This window comes from Idiotropiscis lumnitzeri, chromosome 21 (genome assembly GCF_059441095.1).
Source record: "Idiotropiscis lumnitzeri isolate Australia: NSW breed Sydney's pygmy pipehorse chromosome 21, RoL_Ilum_1.0, whole genome shotgun sequence".
Taxonomy (NCBI): domain Eukaryota; kingdom Metazoa; phylum Chordata; class Actinopteri; order Syngnathiformes; family Syngnathidae; genus Idiotropiscis; species Idiotropiscis lumnitzeri.
The window spans coordinates 4,385,774-4,402,612 of NC_142411.1; the positions used below are offsets into that span (position 1 = coordinate 4,385,774).

General features: G+C 49.1%; 4 protein-coding genes across 4 annotated transcripts in view; 2 read left to right on the top strand and 2 right to left on the bottom strand.

Moving 5' to 3' along the window:
- col12a1b (collagen, type XII, alpha 1b) overlaps nt 1-9,636 on the top strand; it is a 66,284-nt gene extending 56,648 nt beyond the window's left edge. The window contains exon 77 of the mRNA XM_088285671.1: nt 8,917-9,636. Coding sequence (XP_088141797.1) covers nt 8,917-9,014 — 98 coding nt within the window. The 3' untranslated portion in view covers nt 9,015-9,636. The remainder of the gene's footprint in view (nt 1-8,916) is intronic.
- cd109 (CD109 molecule) lies at nt 157-9,483 on the bottom strand. The gene is made up of 33 exons (XM_088285675.1): nt 9,410-9,483; nt 9,055-9,221; nt 8,947-8,975; nt 8,066-8,302; nt 7,870-7,995; nt 7,599-7,638; nt 7,434-7,515; nt 7,170-7,263; nt 6,958-7,090; nt 6,773-6,882; nt 6,413-6,637; nt 5,993-6,094; nt 5,860-5,922; nt 5,591-5,764; nt 5,373-5,528; nt 5,113-5,184; nt 4,750-4,819; nt 4,556-4,667; nt 4,366-4,483; nt 4,181-4,294; nt 3,834-4,043; nt 3,358-3,490; nt 3,048-3,224; nt 2,819-2,900; nt 2,339-2,567; nt 2,064-2,238; nt 1,741-1,931; nt 1,511-1,648; nt 1,315-1,380; nt 1,015-1,154; nt 771-927; nt 595-697; nt 157-497 (listed from the first exon to the last, which is right to left on the bottom strand). The coding sequence occupies exons 1-33, from the start codon at nt 9,481-9,483 to the stop codon at nt 304-306; spliced, it is 4,293 nt and encodes a 1,430-aa protein (XP_088141801.1). The 3' UTR covers nt 157-303.
- A 415-nt stretch (nt 9,637-10,051) lies between the features above and the next one.
- On the top strand, nt 10,052-12,690 carry naa20 (N-alpha-acetyltransferase 20, NatB catalytic subunit). Its single transcript, XM_088286289.1, has 6 exons — nt 10,052-10,169; nt 10,592-10,616; nt 11,015-11,105; nt 11,309-11,444; nt 11,527-11,672; nt 11,755-12,690. The coding sequence occupies exons 1-6, from the start codon at nt 10,117-10,119 to the stop codon at nt 11,838-11,840; spliced, it is 537 nt and encodes a 178-aa protein (XP_088142415.1). The 5' UTR covers nt 10,052-10,116; the 3' UTR covers nt 11,841-12,690.
- A 13-nt stretch (nt 12,691-12,703) lies between these two features.
- crnkl1 (crooked neck pre-mRNA splicing factor 1) lies at nt 12,704-16,788 on the bottom strand. Its single transcript, XM_088286290.1, has 14 exons — nt 16,619-16,788; nt 16,336-16,488; nt 16,170-16,261; nt 15,703-15,861; nt 15,449-15,615; nt 15,068-15,246; nt 14,818-14,988; nt 14,547-14,738; nt 14,294-14,353; nt 14,149-14,229; nt 13,832-14,071; nt 13,535-13,636; nt 13,211-13,459; nt 12,704-13,109 (listed from the first exon to the last, which is right to left on the bottom strand). Exons 1-14 carry the CDS (start codon nt 16,664-16,666, stop codon nt 12,753-12,755), a joined length of 2,250 nt encoding a protein of 749 aa, XP_088142416.1. The 5' UTR covers nt 16,667-16,788; the 3' UTR covers nt 12,704-12,752.
- Between the last annotated feature and the right edge of the window lie 51 nt (nt 16,789-16,839).

The following is a 16,839-nucleotide window of genomic DNA, read 5'->3' on the forward strand; positions in this document are numbered from 1 at the left end:
GATACATTTCAAAAGGACTGAAATATTTGGTTCCTTTTAAAGAAACCTGATGGAAACAAAACGTTGAGCAAGCCTGACATCTAGCGGATGGTCAGGGAACTGCAGTCTCTTCTGATTGTTGAAATCAGATTCAACTCGGACTTGGGAAAAACTGCGACAAACGTGGACCACCGGAAAAGGCTTACTGTTTATTCTTGCAAACACAAATGCTTTTGCCACAAATAACTTCCTGATTGAATGATCAAAGGACGGAAGGAGGTATTTTTACCCAACCTGACTCTAAATGTTGACCGGATGATGACATCACAGTTGTTGCATCGTCATCATTAAGATGATGAGAAGAAGAGTGAGCTTGGGGTGGAGCCCAAGGTCAGAGGAGGAGCTGACCTCCGTCCAATCGTTGTCATTGGTGCACTGACCACAGTCGCCGCCGCAAAACCCGCACGAGTCCATGTCCTGGCGCCATTTCGAGACGTACGTCTGCACCGTCCGACGGCCTGACAAACGCATGGATGGGAATGTGCTTAAACAGGAAGTGGTCAACAAAAAGTGAGGGATGAAACAGGAAGTGGTGAATGTTGTGCACACACTCACGTGGTTCGTAGTAGTCGTAGATGACGACGACGGCTTCCTGGACTTTGGCGACCTTGTACTCCACCAGCAGAGGGATGCGTACACACGTCACCTCCGCCGTAATCTACAAACACACACACACAGTGTGTCTCAGCATGTTGTAGACCACACACGTATGGACAACGGCGGCAACTCACCGAGTCAAGGTAGATGAAGACTTTACCCGGGATCGTCTCCACCTTTTTGACAACCTCATCGAGCCGCAGGGCGTCGGGCACCAGGCTGAAGCCGCTCAGCAGGCCGACCTGGGCCAGGGCCATGCCGGTAGCATTCAGGTGGCTGCCATTGCGAAGGCTGCCAAGTCACAAGTCCGCACGTACTTCAGCCAAACAGCGATCGTGTCGGAAATGAGCGCATGGGACGAGACGTGCCGTGCCGTACCTGCAACACACGTCCAGTTGCGCCTGCGAGTCCCGGCCCTCGTCAAAGAGTCGCACGCGCACGTCGAAAGCTCCGAGGAAGTTGGAGTGCCTTTGGTGACTGCTCGGCTTGTCCGTCTTCACGTTGTATATCGCGTTGAGCTCAATACAAGAAGATCAAGAAGATGCCTCATGTACTGAGTTGATGGATTTTGTGGTTTAAGCCACAATATAGGAGTCCAAATGGTGCTGTCATGCTTTCTGCTCAGCTTTGTCAAGAAGAAATTGGTCGGCCCCCAAAGAAGAAAAGCACTCGTGATACCTGAAGAAGAGCCAGGCCTTGACCCTCCGCCGCTACCTGCAGGTAGAGATGGTCTTTGGGCTCCACCTAGTGGAGGGTCACACAAAACTGCCAATGTAGTACCACGTGCATTCGGAATTCAAATGGATTGACAGAAATGACTGAAAAAATGAAAGCCTTGCAAAGCCAAAATGTGAGCGTTTGCCTTGCGGCGTACCTGCTGCGTCTGCAGGAGGCGCCGGTTGTCGGCGTGGACGTGGAAGACGCTGTCGTTGACGCTGACGCGCAGGTTGATGTCGTGAGGGTGAAGCAGCACGGCCGCCGTGGACAATGCCTGCAGCGCTACCACTGTGTCCTACCACACCACAATTAGGAGCAGAATGAGTTCTATGGAGTATTTTCATGAGCATGTGTTTACAAAATATAAAGTGTCTGGCTGGGGTTCACCTGAGTGCTGCCGAAGCCTCCGGCGGGGTTGCGCTGGCGTCCGAGCCACTTGAGCAGGGCGACGCTGTCTGCATGGCGGCCCAGCTTACACAAGCTCAGCAGCGCGTAGGACGCCGTCTCGATGTCGGCCGAGCTGGGTTGCCATGACGACGAAAGATCAGCACTGGGCGACGTCCACCGGGGAACACCGTCTGCTTCCACAAAACAAAACACCTTTGATATTCAGTTCCTGGTTTGCTCTGTGATGGCTTTATGTCCGTGGTGGCTTTCTGACAATCACACTGGCCACATCCAATATGGCAGACGCCCGCACAAGCACTTACCCATCACCTCTGCTCGTTCAAACAGCTGGTCGAGGGCGGCGTGGGCGTTGGCGCTGCCGTCCATGGCCAGCGCGTAGGCCACCAAGCTGAGACTGTAGTTGCTAAACACGTCGCCCGTCGCAAGTCGGCCTTCCAGGTACATCAGCGCCGATGCCACCTGGCCGCTGTACTCAGCCTGGTAGACGAAGAACAGGACAAGGAGTGACTCAAGAAGAATTGCGAAAGGTGGAGGCGTGACATAAAATGATTTGGTTACCCGAGGCGGCCCATCTTACCCTGACGTGGGGATCCTCCAGCAGCGCGATGAGGACGTACGCCGTCAGCGACACGGGCCCGTCCAGACCTCCTTGGAGCTCCGTGTGGATGACGCGGCCCGGCTCCTCGTAGACGCCGTCCGCCGCCTGCCGGTCAACAAGCCAGGACGCCGCCGCCTGCACCACGTGCTCGTCGATGCTGATGAACGCTCGCGCCTGCAGGAAACATCTCAGCACAAAGGCCGTCAGCCTGAGCCGAGCGGCCGTTCATCAGCATCAACACCGGAATGGTTTCGAAAGACTCGAAGAGGCTCGGAACTCTAGAATCTACTTTGAGCTCTGGAGTGGTCTCTGGGGATTTTCTCAGAGAACTACAATGTTCTCTCAACACTAAGTTCTTTTAAGATGGGGAAGTACTCTTTGCACTTCAAAAGATCAGAATCTTCTCTTAGGACAAGGTGAGTTCTGGTAGGTTCTTTAAGCTTGAGAACATGAACTCACCAGGTGCTTCCAGAAGGGTCACGCTCTCCAAAGGCGCTGAAGGATCCATCTGCTCGCTGGTAGGACAACTCACGCTCGTAACCTGCTGACAAATGAAACTGTTCTCAAAGGCGTTCTGCAAGGCTTGAAACTAAGCCCCGTTTCATTGTGTTTTCACCAAAGACGACTGTGATGTGCCTTTAAATTGTTTCCCAAATGGGGAAAACCACGAGAGAAAGACGGACGCCACCTGACTCCATGTAGGCCATGGCTGCATCTCGGACGGCCTGCTCGTCCTGCTCGATAGCATTTAGGTAGAGCAGGACGTAGATGTTGGGAGCAAAGTGGATCATGTTCTGTTCGCCGCAGCCAGACGGCATCTGGATCAGAGAGTCCAGACCCTGGATGGACGGACCCAAGATGTCGCCTGTGCCGTTGCACAAAAAACAATCTACAAAAATACTTGGAAATTGTCTCAACAAAAACATCAAGAAAATCCTGAAGAATATCAGTTGACTTGCTGCTTCAGATTGGAGTGTTTGTGACGCATGTTGCCGTACCGACCAGCGTCAACCAGGCTCTCTTGCTTCCCGCAACCACATGATTGGGGAATGCGAATGTCATCGTGGCGGAAAGGGAAGACGTAACGTCCAGCAGCAGCGACGACGAGAAGGACTGCTCCATGCCTTCCGCCTGGAAAGCACACACGTGAACTCATGCACTTGCATGAACACATCAAAAATATGCACTTGAACTCACGCGCCCTCAAGTAGGACAAACAAGTATACATGGACACACACACATACAACCACATGACCATGAATTGTGAGAACCTAATTGGCTTCCCTGCAAATTACCCACATACACACAAATACTAGAACTCATACATGTACTTTACGCATACAGGCACAAATTGACACACACACATACACACCCACGCACACACACACCACTACCATCTGAAAATGTCTCTGGCAGCACCATGAGCCTTTCGATGCAAAGCTCTGGCAAAGAAAGTGATGTTGTTTGGCCGCACCTTGACCAGGACGGTCCCTCGGGCAAAGTCCATCCCCATGTAGGACTTTGTCTTCACCGTCACGCTGACCTCGCCGAGGACCAGCGGCCTGATGGGAATCAGGACAGAGCCTGCGCTCTTTCCGCCTAGCATCACCCGCCGCATCGCTCCCTGCGAATCATCCGCTAACACCAACTCGAAGGAGTCATTGTGCAGCACCGCCACCAGCACCTGACGGCAAAGGCACACCAAAACCCATTGATCACCGTGTCCCTGCAGCCATCGTCTCGCCATTTGCCAACGCCACCTACGGCGCTCCGTGTCGCCATACGTCACGGCCGCAAGTGTTGCGAGTGACGAGTCCTGACCTGCAGGTCCTCGTGGTGGTTGTTGAAGAGGTGCACCTCCAGCACAATCTCCTCACCGCGGGTGACGACAGACGGCAGGTGGACGGAGATGAGGAGCTCCTTGGAGACGCTCAACTGTGGGAGTTCATCAGATGTCACATCAGTTCGCACGTAAAAAAAAGGCATTGAGGACATTCGTATCATACACGAGCGGGCGTTTGGACAATGCCGAGACCGAGCGTGTGGGACATGACGTAGGCGGTGGCCGTCCAGGTGACAATGCTGTCCGGGACTGTCACCGTCATCTCGGCCGACCTTAAATGGCTGCAACAACAAGAAGAACCAGCGGTTGGTGTTGGTCAGGTCTTTCTAATAACGCACAAGACGCGGTCTCACTCTGTGAACATTTGCGTCCATATCCACGTCTCTGGAGGACAGTCCGCTGGGTTCCACCTGTGCTCCTCATCCTGGTACTGGGAGTCCATATAGGCTGGATAGTAGTCCTCTCCTGTACAGAGGACCCACTTGGGCGTCAAAATGGCCTCAGCAGGTGCCAACCTTTCCACTGACGAGCCTCTTCTCGACTTGACCTGCTTCTGCTCCCATCCACGCGTCGCTGGTGTACAGCCGTGCGTCCGTCAAAACCACGAGTTCACACCACTGCAATCACAAAACAACCTTCACTTCAGAACAAAAAAAAGATTACAAAATCATTTGTAGTTCATTTTTTGTCCAGGTGCGGAATTTTCGGAAATTTGGACAAGTATTGAGACACCCCACAATCAGAATTTGGACTTGAAGCTGTGAATAAGCTTCTCAAGACTCATCGGGCAATTGTCTGTTTTTGTCTTGGTGGAGGTTTTCCCACACTGATGACCATTGTGCATGAAAGCAAACAATGCAGGGAAGGACACAAAAAGACAAAAAGGACAAGAGTGTGGGTGTGCGTGGACCGTGAAGACTGAGAGCGGATCTCCCATTCCAACATGCTGGGGATATTGGTACTCGTCCTCATCTCGCAGCGCCTGACAAAGAGAAACAAGAAAGAGAATGACGACGTGGACACCAAGTGGAACGCGAGCTGTTTTGTTGCCGCAGGCGCGACAGCGGATCGACTTTCACCGAGCATCTGCGGTGATCCAAACATCGCATTCACGCTGTTGTTGCGCAAGAAAGCCTGAGGTGAGCGCCCGACACAGCCAACGTCTCTCACCATCATTTCCTTCGAGATGTCACTGTTCACCTGCGCCCACCGCGGCGCCTTATCCTGCACCAGGATCCCCACCAGAGAGCCCGCCTCCGCCGCCGAAACGCTCAACGTCACCTCGTCGCCCGGTCTGCTCCGCGGCTCGCTCCAGCGCAACGACACCTGCCGATCAACCGTCGCCGTCATCCTACCACCGTTGCTTAGCAACCGCGGCAATGACCCACCTGATTGTGCAAGAAGGGATGGACGCCCAAGCAAATCATGTCGTTGACCACCTCGCCGTCTTCTCGCACCAGGAAGACAATCACGGAGACCATTGGAGTCCAAGAAGCTTTCGGAAGCAAAGTTAGCTGACGAGAACCTGTACCGGCGGAAAGGATTTCACCGCCGGACTTCACCTGAGGGACAACAACGACATGTCTAAATCTTCAGCCTGCGAGCGAGAGCAGGGGTTCGAATTCCAAAGGCATCTAGTGGAGGAGAAGGAACTCACCACGTAGTGAATTCCACTCACGGGAAAAGTCGTGTGGACGTACAGCATGAATGGGGATCCCACCTGGACCATCGACAAAACATTTTCAAACACAAACTTGGTCACATTTTGACCCGAACTAGTCGGACATTACCTGCATGGCGTCCGAGACGCTTTGGATCTGCACGTACGAGTGACTCGGAGACGTGTAGCTGGAGTAGAGCTGGAGCATCTGGTAGCTGTCCTCCACCGACGCCTGGACGTCGAACATTTTGATGGATCATAGTGATCATATCGACTATAATAAATGACATTTGATGGCCGCTTGGACTCACTTTGTCCGCTGGCGACATTAGAATCTTTTGTCTGTTTGATTCTACCAGGTGTTACCTACATAACAAATTTGGCACCCCACCACAGCGTTATTGATTGAAAATAATCGGAAGTAAAACGTGCCGATTGCCTGGAATCTGTGTGGCAATTTCTTTTTTTTATTAGTTTAAAGCACTTCTTTTTAAAACTTTTAGTCATGAAGAAGAAAATACTTGAGTGTGACGTCCCGCTTATGACTTACGTGGATGGTGAGCGCTTGTGTGTCATTGGCGAGCAGGAAGTGGACCCACACGACGCCGTCAGCGGGGATAGGGAACTCCATGTCCAGAGACGCGTTGGGATAAGGATGCCACGATCCGGAGCGCATCCACTCGCCCCACCAACCTTGTTGCATGACGGACACTTTGAGCGTCTTCTTCACGTCCTCGTCTGACAACGGAGACTTGTCGGATTTACACACGTGCACCTGACAAAGTGTGTTGATTCATTTTTCAATTAGTTTTGTTCATAAATTGATTCATCTGAATTTAGCTGCGGTGTGAATAACTTCAACCGGGTCAGTCATGATTTGGGACGCCCCCTGCTGGCGTTCTGCTCTTACTGTCGCTGTGAAGCTCAAGGAAGGCTTCAGAATTTTGGGGTAGTCTGTGAAGTACAGTTGGTACTGGTGCTTGACCAGGCGCACTCGGGCCTCGGAGTACACGGTGACGCCTGAGTGACACACGGGCGGATTCAGGAAAGGAAAGGTCGAAGGTCACAACGTTGGCCCGGGAGCGTCCGGCTCACCTGTTAGTCGTTCGTTCACATGGGCGACCACCTCCAGGAATTCTTGGTCGTCGTACACCCTGGCAGAAGAGCCGATGCCGGGACTCTGGTGGAAGTCGAAAAGCGCAAATTTGAAGTCGACGCTGCCGTCAATCTGAAACGCAAACCACACCACATCGCTTTCGATTGTGTTTCTCTGTGTACGAAAACCAAGGTACTGTGTTATACGATACCCGTTTGTGTTCATCATAGATTTCTACCATTCCATGATAGTGATGCACCACAGTGATGTTTGCGTGTCCTCTCACAGGTTGTCCGTACTTGTACCTGACACATGCGCAAGCCGTCATCCACAACATGAAGAGAAAAAAATTCTGTTCAGAAAAATAAGTATAACTTTGAAAAGACAACAAACATTATTCCAAAATTCACAAGCTCCCACATAAACTAAAACATGCAAAAAATGACGAACACACAGAAGACGACAACTTTCTGACCTGGCTGTGATGGTTCCGCACAGCGTGTCCTCACGATGGAGCACGTCTGGAAGGTCCATTGTGACTTTGAACTTCGGCATGGCTGAGGACGCATCAAAACATCTTCACCAGAACACATCACTCACCACCTTTCCCAACGCCACGCATTATCCGCCAGGCACTTACTGTAGCGATCCACGTGCACGTGTTTGTGAGTAGCGCCCCCCTGTGGAGCAGTCAAAATATTTCTTTGTGTAACATGGCGAGAGCTCTCAGCATCGTCACACAAGACATACAACAGAACCATTGAGCAATTTGGCCCATTGCTGCGATTTATCACTAAATCTGGATTTTGGCCTGTTTTACTGCCGCTTCACCCTTTCTATTTGAAAAGACAGAGCTGAATCAGAAAATTCCAATTGGATGGTACTGCAACTTCTGAGGCGGTCACACTCACGTCCACCAGCGCGGAGACGGTCCAGTGGCCCAGCCGAGGCTCCGGGGGCAGACGAAACTCTTTGGAAACAACGCCGACGACCGGCTCAACAGCCCGCCATTGCCGGAGCAGGATCTCCCGCGGGTCCTGGACCGCAAGTGGTGTCAATAAATATCGCCAACGGAGGGGCTGATCTTGTATAGACGGGTGCTCTTACCCTGACCAGGATGTCCACCGTACTGTTGCACGGTTTCATGCCATCCTCAAGGCTCATGACGTGGATCCTGACTAGCTGACCCGCTTGGTAGCGGTCCTTGTCCGTATGGATGAAGGTCACGCAGCCTCGGGATTCCAAGTACAAACGTGTCGTGTTGGAAAAGACGTGGCGGCTGCCCTCGTAACCTGTGACCTCCAGGATGTAGGGGTCACGCAAGCTTGATATGTTGAAGTTTACCTGCCAACAGGGGGCAACAGCGAGACTCGACACAAGTTTGTGGCTCAAGGGCCACATTTGAAAGATGGATCGGGTTTAAAAATAAATAAATAAGGAAAGTAATTTTTCATAAGATAATTCATTGTTTCAAGTTTACTATTTATTTTACTAAACCATAAGTAATAAATCATAAACTTTGACAATTTTAATTTTACTATGTGCAATAAAAGAACTAAATTAACCTGTAATAATGGGAAAGAAATCTCACCTTTTTATTGGATAATCAGTCACAAATTATAAATTGATTGACAATTATTAGTTGCATGAATAGTATCTAAACGTATTTCACTATTTTTATTTACAATAAATAAAACTGCCAATCACTTCCCGAGTGATTTTGTTAATATTTTTCATTTGATTATTATTATTATTATTATTAATACATATGAGTTTCCAAGGAAATAAATGAAATAAAATGCATATATTTTCATTCAGCAGTTGATCCGTGAATAAATGCAACAAGTACTGGAGGACTCGTGAGAAGGTCAAAATTTGTTTGGCCAACTGAAAGGTCAGTTTTCGTTTGATGACTGGCAAATGCTTTGTAATTGCATCCTTTTTTTTTTTCTTCAAAGGGCCGATGCGGAGGAAAAAGAAGAACTTACGGGCGGAAGAGTCACCAGCTGCGTGGACCCTTCAACCAATCAGAGAATTCCAATCAGAGCTCGTTTGATGACAGACAAAACAAGAGCAAAGAAAAGAAAGGCAGTTACCTCCTTGCAGCGCCATCGTCCGCGAGGCCGCTTCCAGCTCGCCGGCGAGGATGCGAGCCGTCACTGTCACCGACGAGCTGCTCAGAATGCTGACGGACAAAGATGTCGGATGTCCTGCTCGGAGCGCACGCGGGACCAGCAGCACGTAGGCCGGAGGGTGCCCCAAACTAAAAGGCAAGCAAATGAATTACACACATTGCTTGCCCAGCGGCATACATAATAATACATTTCCAAATCAAAATATTTTTCACGCAAAAATCACTATTTATTCCTAAAAAAAAATCAATCAATTGAACAAGACCATGAACTGGCCAATGCATTGAAATACTGATCAGAAATGGATTGATTCCAATACCTGTGTGAGAGGTTCTGGGCAGCTGCGATGGCGATCAGCGCCACCAACACCCATACACGCTTAAGATGCTCCATGGACTCACCTGAATGACGCCGGCAGCTCCTCTCGCTGCCTTTTTCTTCCCACGTGAAGAGGACAGCGGCTTTTCTCTCGCAGCCTCCCGCAGGAGATGCACCGGGATCGCTTTTCATGTCAACGCCCTTCTCGGGAAATAATCGCAAGGTGGAGCCCAGGTACACAAAGGAAGGCGAAAAGGGGAAAGGTCATGTGGTGTTTGTGATGGCTGTTCATCAAAAGGAGCTTTTGTTAATCTGGAGGACTTCTTTACTTTCACAACAGGGTGGGAATTCACAAAAGCAGTTTTTGTTGAATGTTGCACTTTGCACGTGTACAGTCCTTGAAATTGGACCAAGACGCAGAAGAAAAAAAATACATTTTGTAAAGAGCAGCCCTTTTTTTTTTTATCTAGGCTGTCGTTATTTTAATGTAATAAATAAATACGGTTGAGCTCGCACTACACTCTTTGTAAAACACATGTATCAATCCCTACTATGAAAAGAGTAAAATACACTTTTAATAAATATAAAAATAGAATAAACGCGTGGTTACATCCATCCGTCAGGTTGGAGAAATAAACTGCAATTTGCACTGTGCCCTCCGACCGACAGGGGGCACTGCTCAAATTTTTGCCATTCAAGGACGCCAACATGACGACGTTGCGGCCCTTCAACTGCGACGATTTGTTTAAATTCAACAATATGTAAGCGCAAATGTTCTGTTTTTTTTTTCAAGATTAACAAGTGTTTCATAACGTTTTCCACGTGTTGCTGTTGGGGTTGATTTTATATGTTCGGTTTAGCGGGCGAGCCCACGTGTGTGCGTGAAATACTCTGCGGCACGAAACTCGGTTCACACAAAAGCTCATTTTATGTTCACCACTCGACAAACTTATCATGACACTCAATAAATCATGTTTTATTTCTTTTTTGACTTTCTGACTAAGTAGGTCAACTAACTGCTATTTGTAAAGCTTTTTAATTTCCTGCGTTAGTCGGATAGTAAATAATAACTAGTCACTTTGACTAGGTTTACATGAATGTTGTTATTGCAAGACACTAAATATGGAACCACATAAAATGACTTTGTCGTAAATGACACTAAATTGTATCTTTGATTCCACAGAAACTTGGACCCTTTAACGGAAACCGTATCCTTCAACTGTGACAACCGTAGGAAGTAAATGTTATGTCTGCAGCACTTGACATGGCTCAAATCCAAAATCATCATAGTTAATACAGAAAGACATGAATTCGAATCAAGATGAATGCCTAGTTAAAGAGATGTTTTGGAACACTTTAAATATGCAGAGAGAGCAAGAGGCAGCTTTTAGATAAAAAAAAATAAAAATCTTGCCTGGGAAAGTAAAAAGCAGTCAGAACTCAGACGCCCCCTTGTATTGATGAGCCTGACCCCTAAGCGTCCTGCAAGTTATTGTTACCATTTTGGACAAAACCTTCAAATGAAATGAGCGCCTGTACATCATGAATGTTTCTCTGTGTTGATGTTATCAATGTTTCATACGTTTTCTTTGAGCTTTCACATCAGTACGGGATCCCGTTCTACCTGCAGTATTTGGCTCACTGGCCCGAATACTTCATTGTTGCCGAGGCTCCCGGAGGCGAACTCATGGGATATAGTAAGTTGGTCATCACTGGCTGGTTTGGCAAGCTCGCCCCAGTCACTATTTTGGAATGCTTACATTCCACAAACAGTCCACGACAAGTCCACTTTTGTAATCATTAGGGAATGGATGAATGATGTGCAGAGGCTTTCCCATTTGCCATTTTGACACTTGTTACTATTGTGTGTGTGTGTGTGTGTGTGTGTGTGCGTGCGCAGTCATGGGGAAGGCGGAGGGCTCGGTAGCTCGAGAAGAGTGGCACGGCCACGTCACCGCGTTGTCCGTGGCGCCAGAGTTCCGACGGTTGGGATTGGCCGCCAAACTCATGGACATGCTGGAGGAGATCTCGGAAAGGTTCCACTTTAACTCCTCTCATTAATAATATTTTCAAGATGTTAGTCACATTGCACATGTGATGTGGATGTTTTTCCCTTAGGAAGGGCGGCTTCTTCGTGGACCTTTTTGTGCGCGTGTCCAACCAGGTGGCGGTCAGCATGTACAAGCGTCTGGGCTACAGCGTCTACAGGACCGTCATCGAGTACTACTCGGCCAGCAACGGCGAGCCTGACGAGGACGCCTACGGTCAGATGGTCGTCATCAGCTTCATCATGGTGATGTTGGCGGTCGTCTGACATTGTGTGTGTTTGTGCATGCCCCCGCGCAGACATGAGGAAAGCGTTGTCCCGAGACACCGAGAAGAAGTCCATCATCCCGCTGCCGCATCCCGTCAGGCCTGAGGACATCGAATAACCACACTTGTGGCTCACTGGTGGACGTCACGATTGAAAGGCCTGTGAGCATCTCCGCCACATCCTCGATGGTCCAGAACTGGTGCACGCTTTAGACTCACTAGTAGAGGTGCAACCGTTTAAATTGACGACTAACCGATGAGCCGCTTATTGAACAACGATAGTGATTATTGAGTAGTCGTTTTGAGACCGACATGATATTCTGTTTTTGTTGAGGTTTTTCATCATAAATATGCATTCTCCCGAGCTGATAAAGGCCCCAAAGTTGTGAGAAACACGACCCGTTTTCCTTGCCTTGGCTGTTTGTACCAGGTAAAACTTTTTTTTGTCATTCTAATTGAAATCATTCCGAACAAAGATCACCTGTTTATATATGACGTGAGCTTTTCAAATCTGTCTTTTTTAAAAAAAAATATTTTATTATAAGGGTCCGTTTGAAAATTAACTAAGTCAACATCTTTTATTCGTAATATTATCGTTATATTATGGCTGCCGTGCATGATTTAAGTTCTGCCTTTTTTGCCATCATTGTCGTCACTTCTAAGCTGACGTCAGGGTCCTTATATCTTCAACTTGTCCAAATCATCGAAATATCAGCCTCTCAATAGTAAATCTTGATTTCTGCAGTCGTTGCACCTCTGCTTGAAACATGTTCTCGCTAGTCTCGGTACGTTTTACTTGGAAGGACACAGAGTGCAGTAGTAGATGGGCCTCAAATTGGACAGCAAGGATGTGGAACAAATGTTCAAACGTCTTTTGTCGTATGCCAGAGAGCCACAGAACAAAAAAAAAGTTTCAATTTGTCTTTAATTGCTGTACATTCTCAAATTATTGTAAAAAAAAAAAACAAACGTACAAAAAAAACCACTGTGTTGGAGTCATTACAAAGACTATAGGGGAGGGGGGAAAAAAACTAATCTTGACCCTCATCACTTGTGTTCTTCTTCTCCTTTTTGTCAACATCCTTCTCCTGTTCGTCCTCGCTGCTGCTGCTGTCGTCATCGTCTCGGCCGTCAAAAGCGTTATCCTCTTGCGTAACTTTGCTTCCCTCACAGTTCTCCGGCACGTCTTCAGGGGGGGCGGCAGCGGCCGTCTCCTCGTTCCTCAGAGTCTTTTCCCGAAGGTCCGGATTCGGACTCTGGTCGCGGTCGTCGTCCACCTGCTGTTGTTTCTTCCACATCTTAGCCATGGCGAGAAGCTTGAGGTTGGGCTGGTTGGCGGCGTCCTCGGGGAAAATGTAGTCGTAGTACTCCTCCCAGCCCGCATCCGACTGCAAAGACAATAAAAATGCAAAAGGGGACTTTTTTGATTGACTGAATGAATGAACAGGTTGGATTCGACCCCCCTCAAGAAACGTGCAAGATGGCGTACCCCATCTTCAGCCGTGAGCTTCCTTCTCTTCTTGACCTTCTCGGGCAGCAGCATGGCGACGCGCTCCATGTCGCCGTCTGAGCCAAACTCGGCCTCGAAGTCCTTCCAGGCCTCGAGCAGCATGAGTCGCTCCTCCTTCTCCTCGCAGCTCCTCAGGCTCTTGTTAGCCTCCTCGAAGATCTGCCGGCACCTGCGCGGCCTCTCGCCTCCTTCCAGCGACAACTCGAACTTGGCGTAGCTGATCCAAACCTGAGCAGACGCAAAGTCAAAGTCAGCCGACGACTGTCCCGACGAATGGCGTTTGCGCGTGAGGGCGGGACTCACCTTGACGTGTTGGGTGCGCTGCAGCAACCTTTTGTAAAGGTTCCTCGTGTTCCCAAACTCCTCCTGCTCGATCTCAAAGTCGATGTAGGACTTCCACAAAACCTGAAGGACACCAGGACGGCGTTGAAGGTTGAGAATTACTGCAGAATGTTAGCCCGTCTATGGAGTTTTGCATTGTCTGGTTCAGTTGAACAATTCTGATCACTTATGGGTTCTACCGTTTCATACTTCATTAAAGCTCGAGGAGTCCGGTCAAAAAAAAAAAAAAAACTCAACTAAGTGTGCAAGGGACAGTACCTCAGGCATGTCCAGCCGCGGCTGTCCGATGGCGAGCTCGAAGATGGCGCGCGCCCGGTCCACATCGCCAAGGATGGTCTCCAGCTCGGCAAACTTGATCCAGGTGGTGCAGTTCTCCGGCGTGAACTCCAGGTATTTCTCGTAGAGCTTCCGGCAGCGGTCGAACTCGCGCAGCTGAAGCTCCAGCTCGATGTAGCCCTTCAGCAGTTTGTTCTTGGGACATTTGCCTATCGCCGTGCCCTGGAGAGTCCAAAAGTTCCCATTTTGACTCCATATTTTCAACGTTTAACGTAAAGCAAGACCAATGTGAATCTTACCATGACCTTTCTGGCACCCTGCAGGTTCTTTTGTCTGATCTCAAACTGACCGTACAGCAGCCACATCTTTGCAAAGGTGAACTGCCACGCACAAGATGGCCGTCAAGTCAACATAATCCGATATTGTTGTCGTTCAACGCATTACCTTTTTGTGAGGGATCAGATCCAGACAGGCTTGATACACCTGCCTTGTCCTGTCCACGTCCTGTCCACAAGCACAAACAAAGAGTCTCAATCATTAGTGAGCATCGCATTGCTTGACCACCCAAATTTTCTGCTCTTCACTTCCACCAATGATCCATCGCATATGACAAGTTTTGAGGTGAGATTGATCCTTTGCAACGTATTTGTACTTGTTAGGTGCATACGAAATGATTTTCTCCCTGCTCCCAGCTCACCATGACCTCCAGCTCTTCATAGAGGGCGTAGTTGATCCACAAGTAGATGTAGCGCCTCCAGTGGCGCTTTTCCTGGATGGGCGGCACGTTGGCGATGGCGCGCTCGTACACCTCTCGCACCGTATCGGGATCGGCGTCGCTCTCCACCAGTCGGAGGTAATCGAACCAGGCGTCGTAGTTGTGTGGGTTGGCCTAGGTGTTCACGCGCACCCGAGTGAGTTGAGGACAGCACTGGCGGTGGCGGGACTCGGATGGAGATGTAAACACAAACCTTGACTTCCTCCTCATACTGGAACCTCCTTTTGCTGACAATGACGTCCTCGATGCCCCGTCGGTCTCCGAATTTCTTTTCAAACATGGTGTAGTTCTTGAAGAGCTCCTGGGCCTGCTGCTTGGGGATCCTGTCCAAAGCGTACTTGTAGATCACGCGCACGCGCTCAAACTGACAGGAACAAACATCATGAACACTCGTGTCAGTCCAGACTAATTTGCGGCCAAAAGGAACAAGAGAGACGACCAACCTCCTTCTGAGTCTCCTCAAACTTGGCAAAGGCAACAAAAAGGATCTCATCCACGTGTTCCTCGCCGAAGAACTCCACGGCGCGCTCGTACACCTGCCTGCTGTGAGCGATGTAGCCGTGCTTCTCCTCGAAGCGAGCGTACTTGATCCAGTTCTTCACCTCGGGGTGGACCATAACGAGTGCGCACCAGTTAAGGATTGTTTTTTGTTTTTTTTTGGGTGAGTAGACTACTTATTTTACCTGCCCCTCCCCAAAAATGTTTTCAGCTTTTTTTTTTTTTTTTTTTTTTAATGAGCAGCAGTAGCTGGCAGAAGACAGTGAATGATGGAAAAGGATGAGGCACTGCAGCCACGACACTAAACGACAGCGTGAGAAGGATATATCGCTCGTAGATGCTGCGGCCTTTGTCCACCTCTTTGTAGCGCAGCTCAAAGTTGATGTAGGAGTGCCAGGCCTGCTCCTCGGGCTCCCACTCCATCCAGCGTTCAAAGGCCTGCCTGCAGCCGGCCACGTTGCCCAGCATCTCCTCCATGTATGTGTACTTGTACCTGCAGCCGAGCAAAGTCGTTATAAAAATGCCCCCCCTCCTATTCCCCCCCCCCACCCCAACCAATGTGCCCTTGCTTTTTGATTACCAGAACTGGTTGACGCGAGGCAGGATGGTGATGGCTCTGTCCCAGATGTTGCGCGCGTGGTTCACCTGCCGGCTCTTCATCTCCATCTCGGCGTACTTCAGCCACAGGGTCACGTTGCGGTGGTCCACGTCCAGCGCGCGCTCGTAAATGGAGCGAGCCCTAAAAGTCGCGCACAGGATGGAGATAGTCGATGGCAGGTCAGGCTTCATGTTTGGTACAAAATAAAATCGCCTTAAAGCAATATAACAGCACCCCAAAATACAGTATACTGAACAGAAATGATTAATAAATCTATTAAAAAAAACATAGCGGATGGAAAAAATGGGGCCAGAAATGTGGCTATGTGAGATTATTATGCAAATGAGACCAACATAGAAGGCTTTGCTGGCCCTCACCACTCGCGGCTATCATTAATAAAAATGTATATCAGAAATTTAAGAACCATTTAGAATGTTTGGATGAACTACCTCTGGACCTCCGTCAGGCTTTCCTCCCATTGTGCGTATTTGATCCAGTTACTGATTACTGTGCGGTTCTTTCGGATGTTGTCCTCAAACGCCTGCAAAATAAGCAAAGTCTCAGGAGAAAACCAATAGTATATTTTGGTGTCCATCCTCCCGTGTGGCTGCACACCTTCCTCTTCCTCAGCTTGTAGTCGTTGAGTTCTTCCTTGTCGGTGATCTTTTGTTTTGGTGGCGGCGGCAGAAGTTCGAGTTCTCGTTCTTTGGCTTCCCTGAGGAGCTGCTCGGCGGTGATCTGCACCTCCGCCGGAGCTTTGTTCTTCACCTGAAACACAAAAACATTGAACGTTGACTTTGGCCACGAAAGTCAAAGAGCTGTTCACTTGTTAACGTTGAATTAGCATTAGCATTAGCTCAGCCAGCACCGCCGTCCTTCTCTTTGCGTTTTATTTTACCTTCGCCACCTTCGGAATTCGCTGCTTGCCAGCTGCCGTCGAAGCCATTTTGCCGAACAAAGGTGTCAGGAACTAGTCGATTATATTCTTAGAATAACACCCCCAAAAAAGTCAATAAGTCAGAGAGGCGCCGAAACGTTTTGAAGAGTACACGCGCGCCACCATGACAGTTCCCAGAATGCTTTGTAACATCAGTTTAGCCATCACAACGATTTTTATTT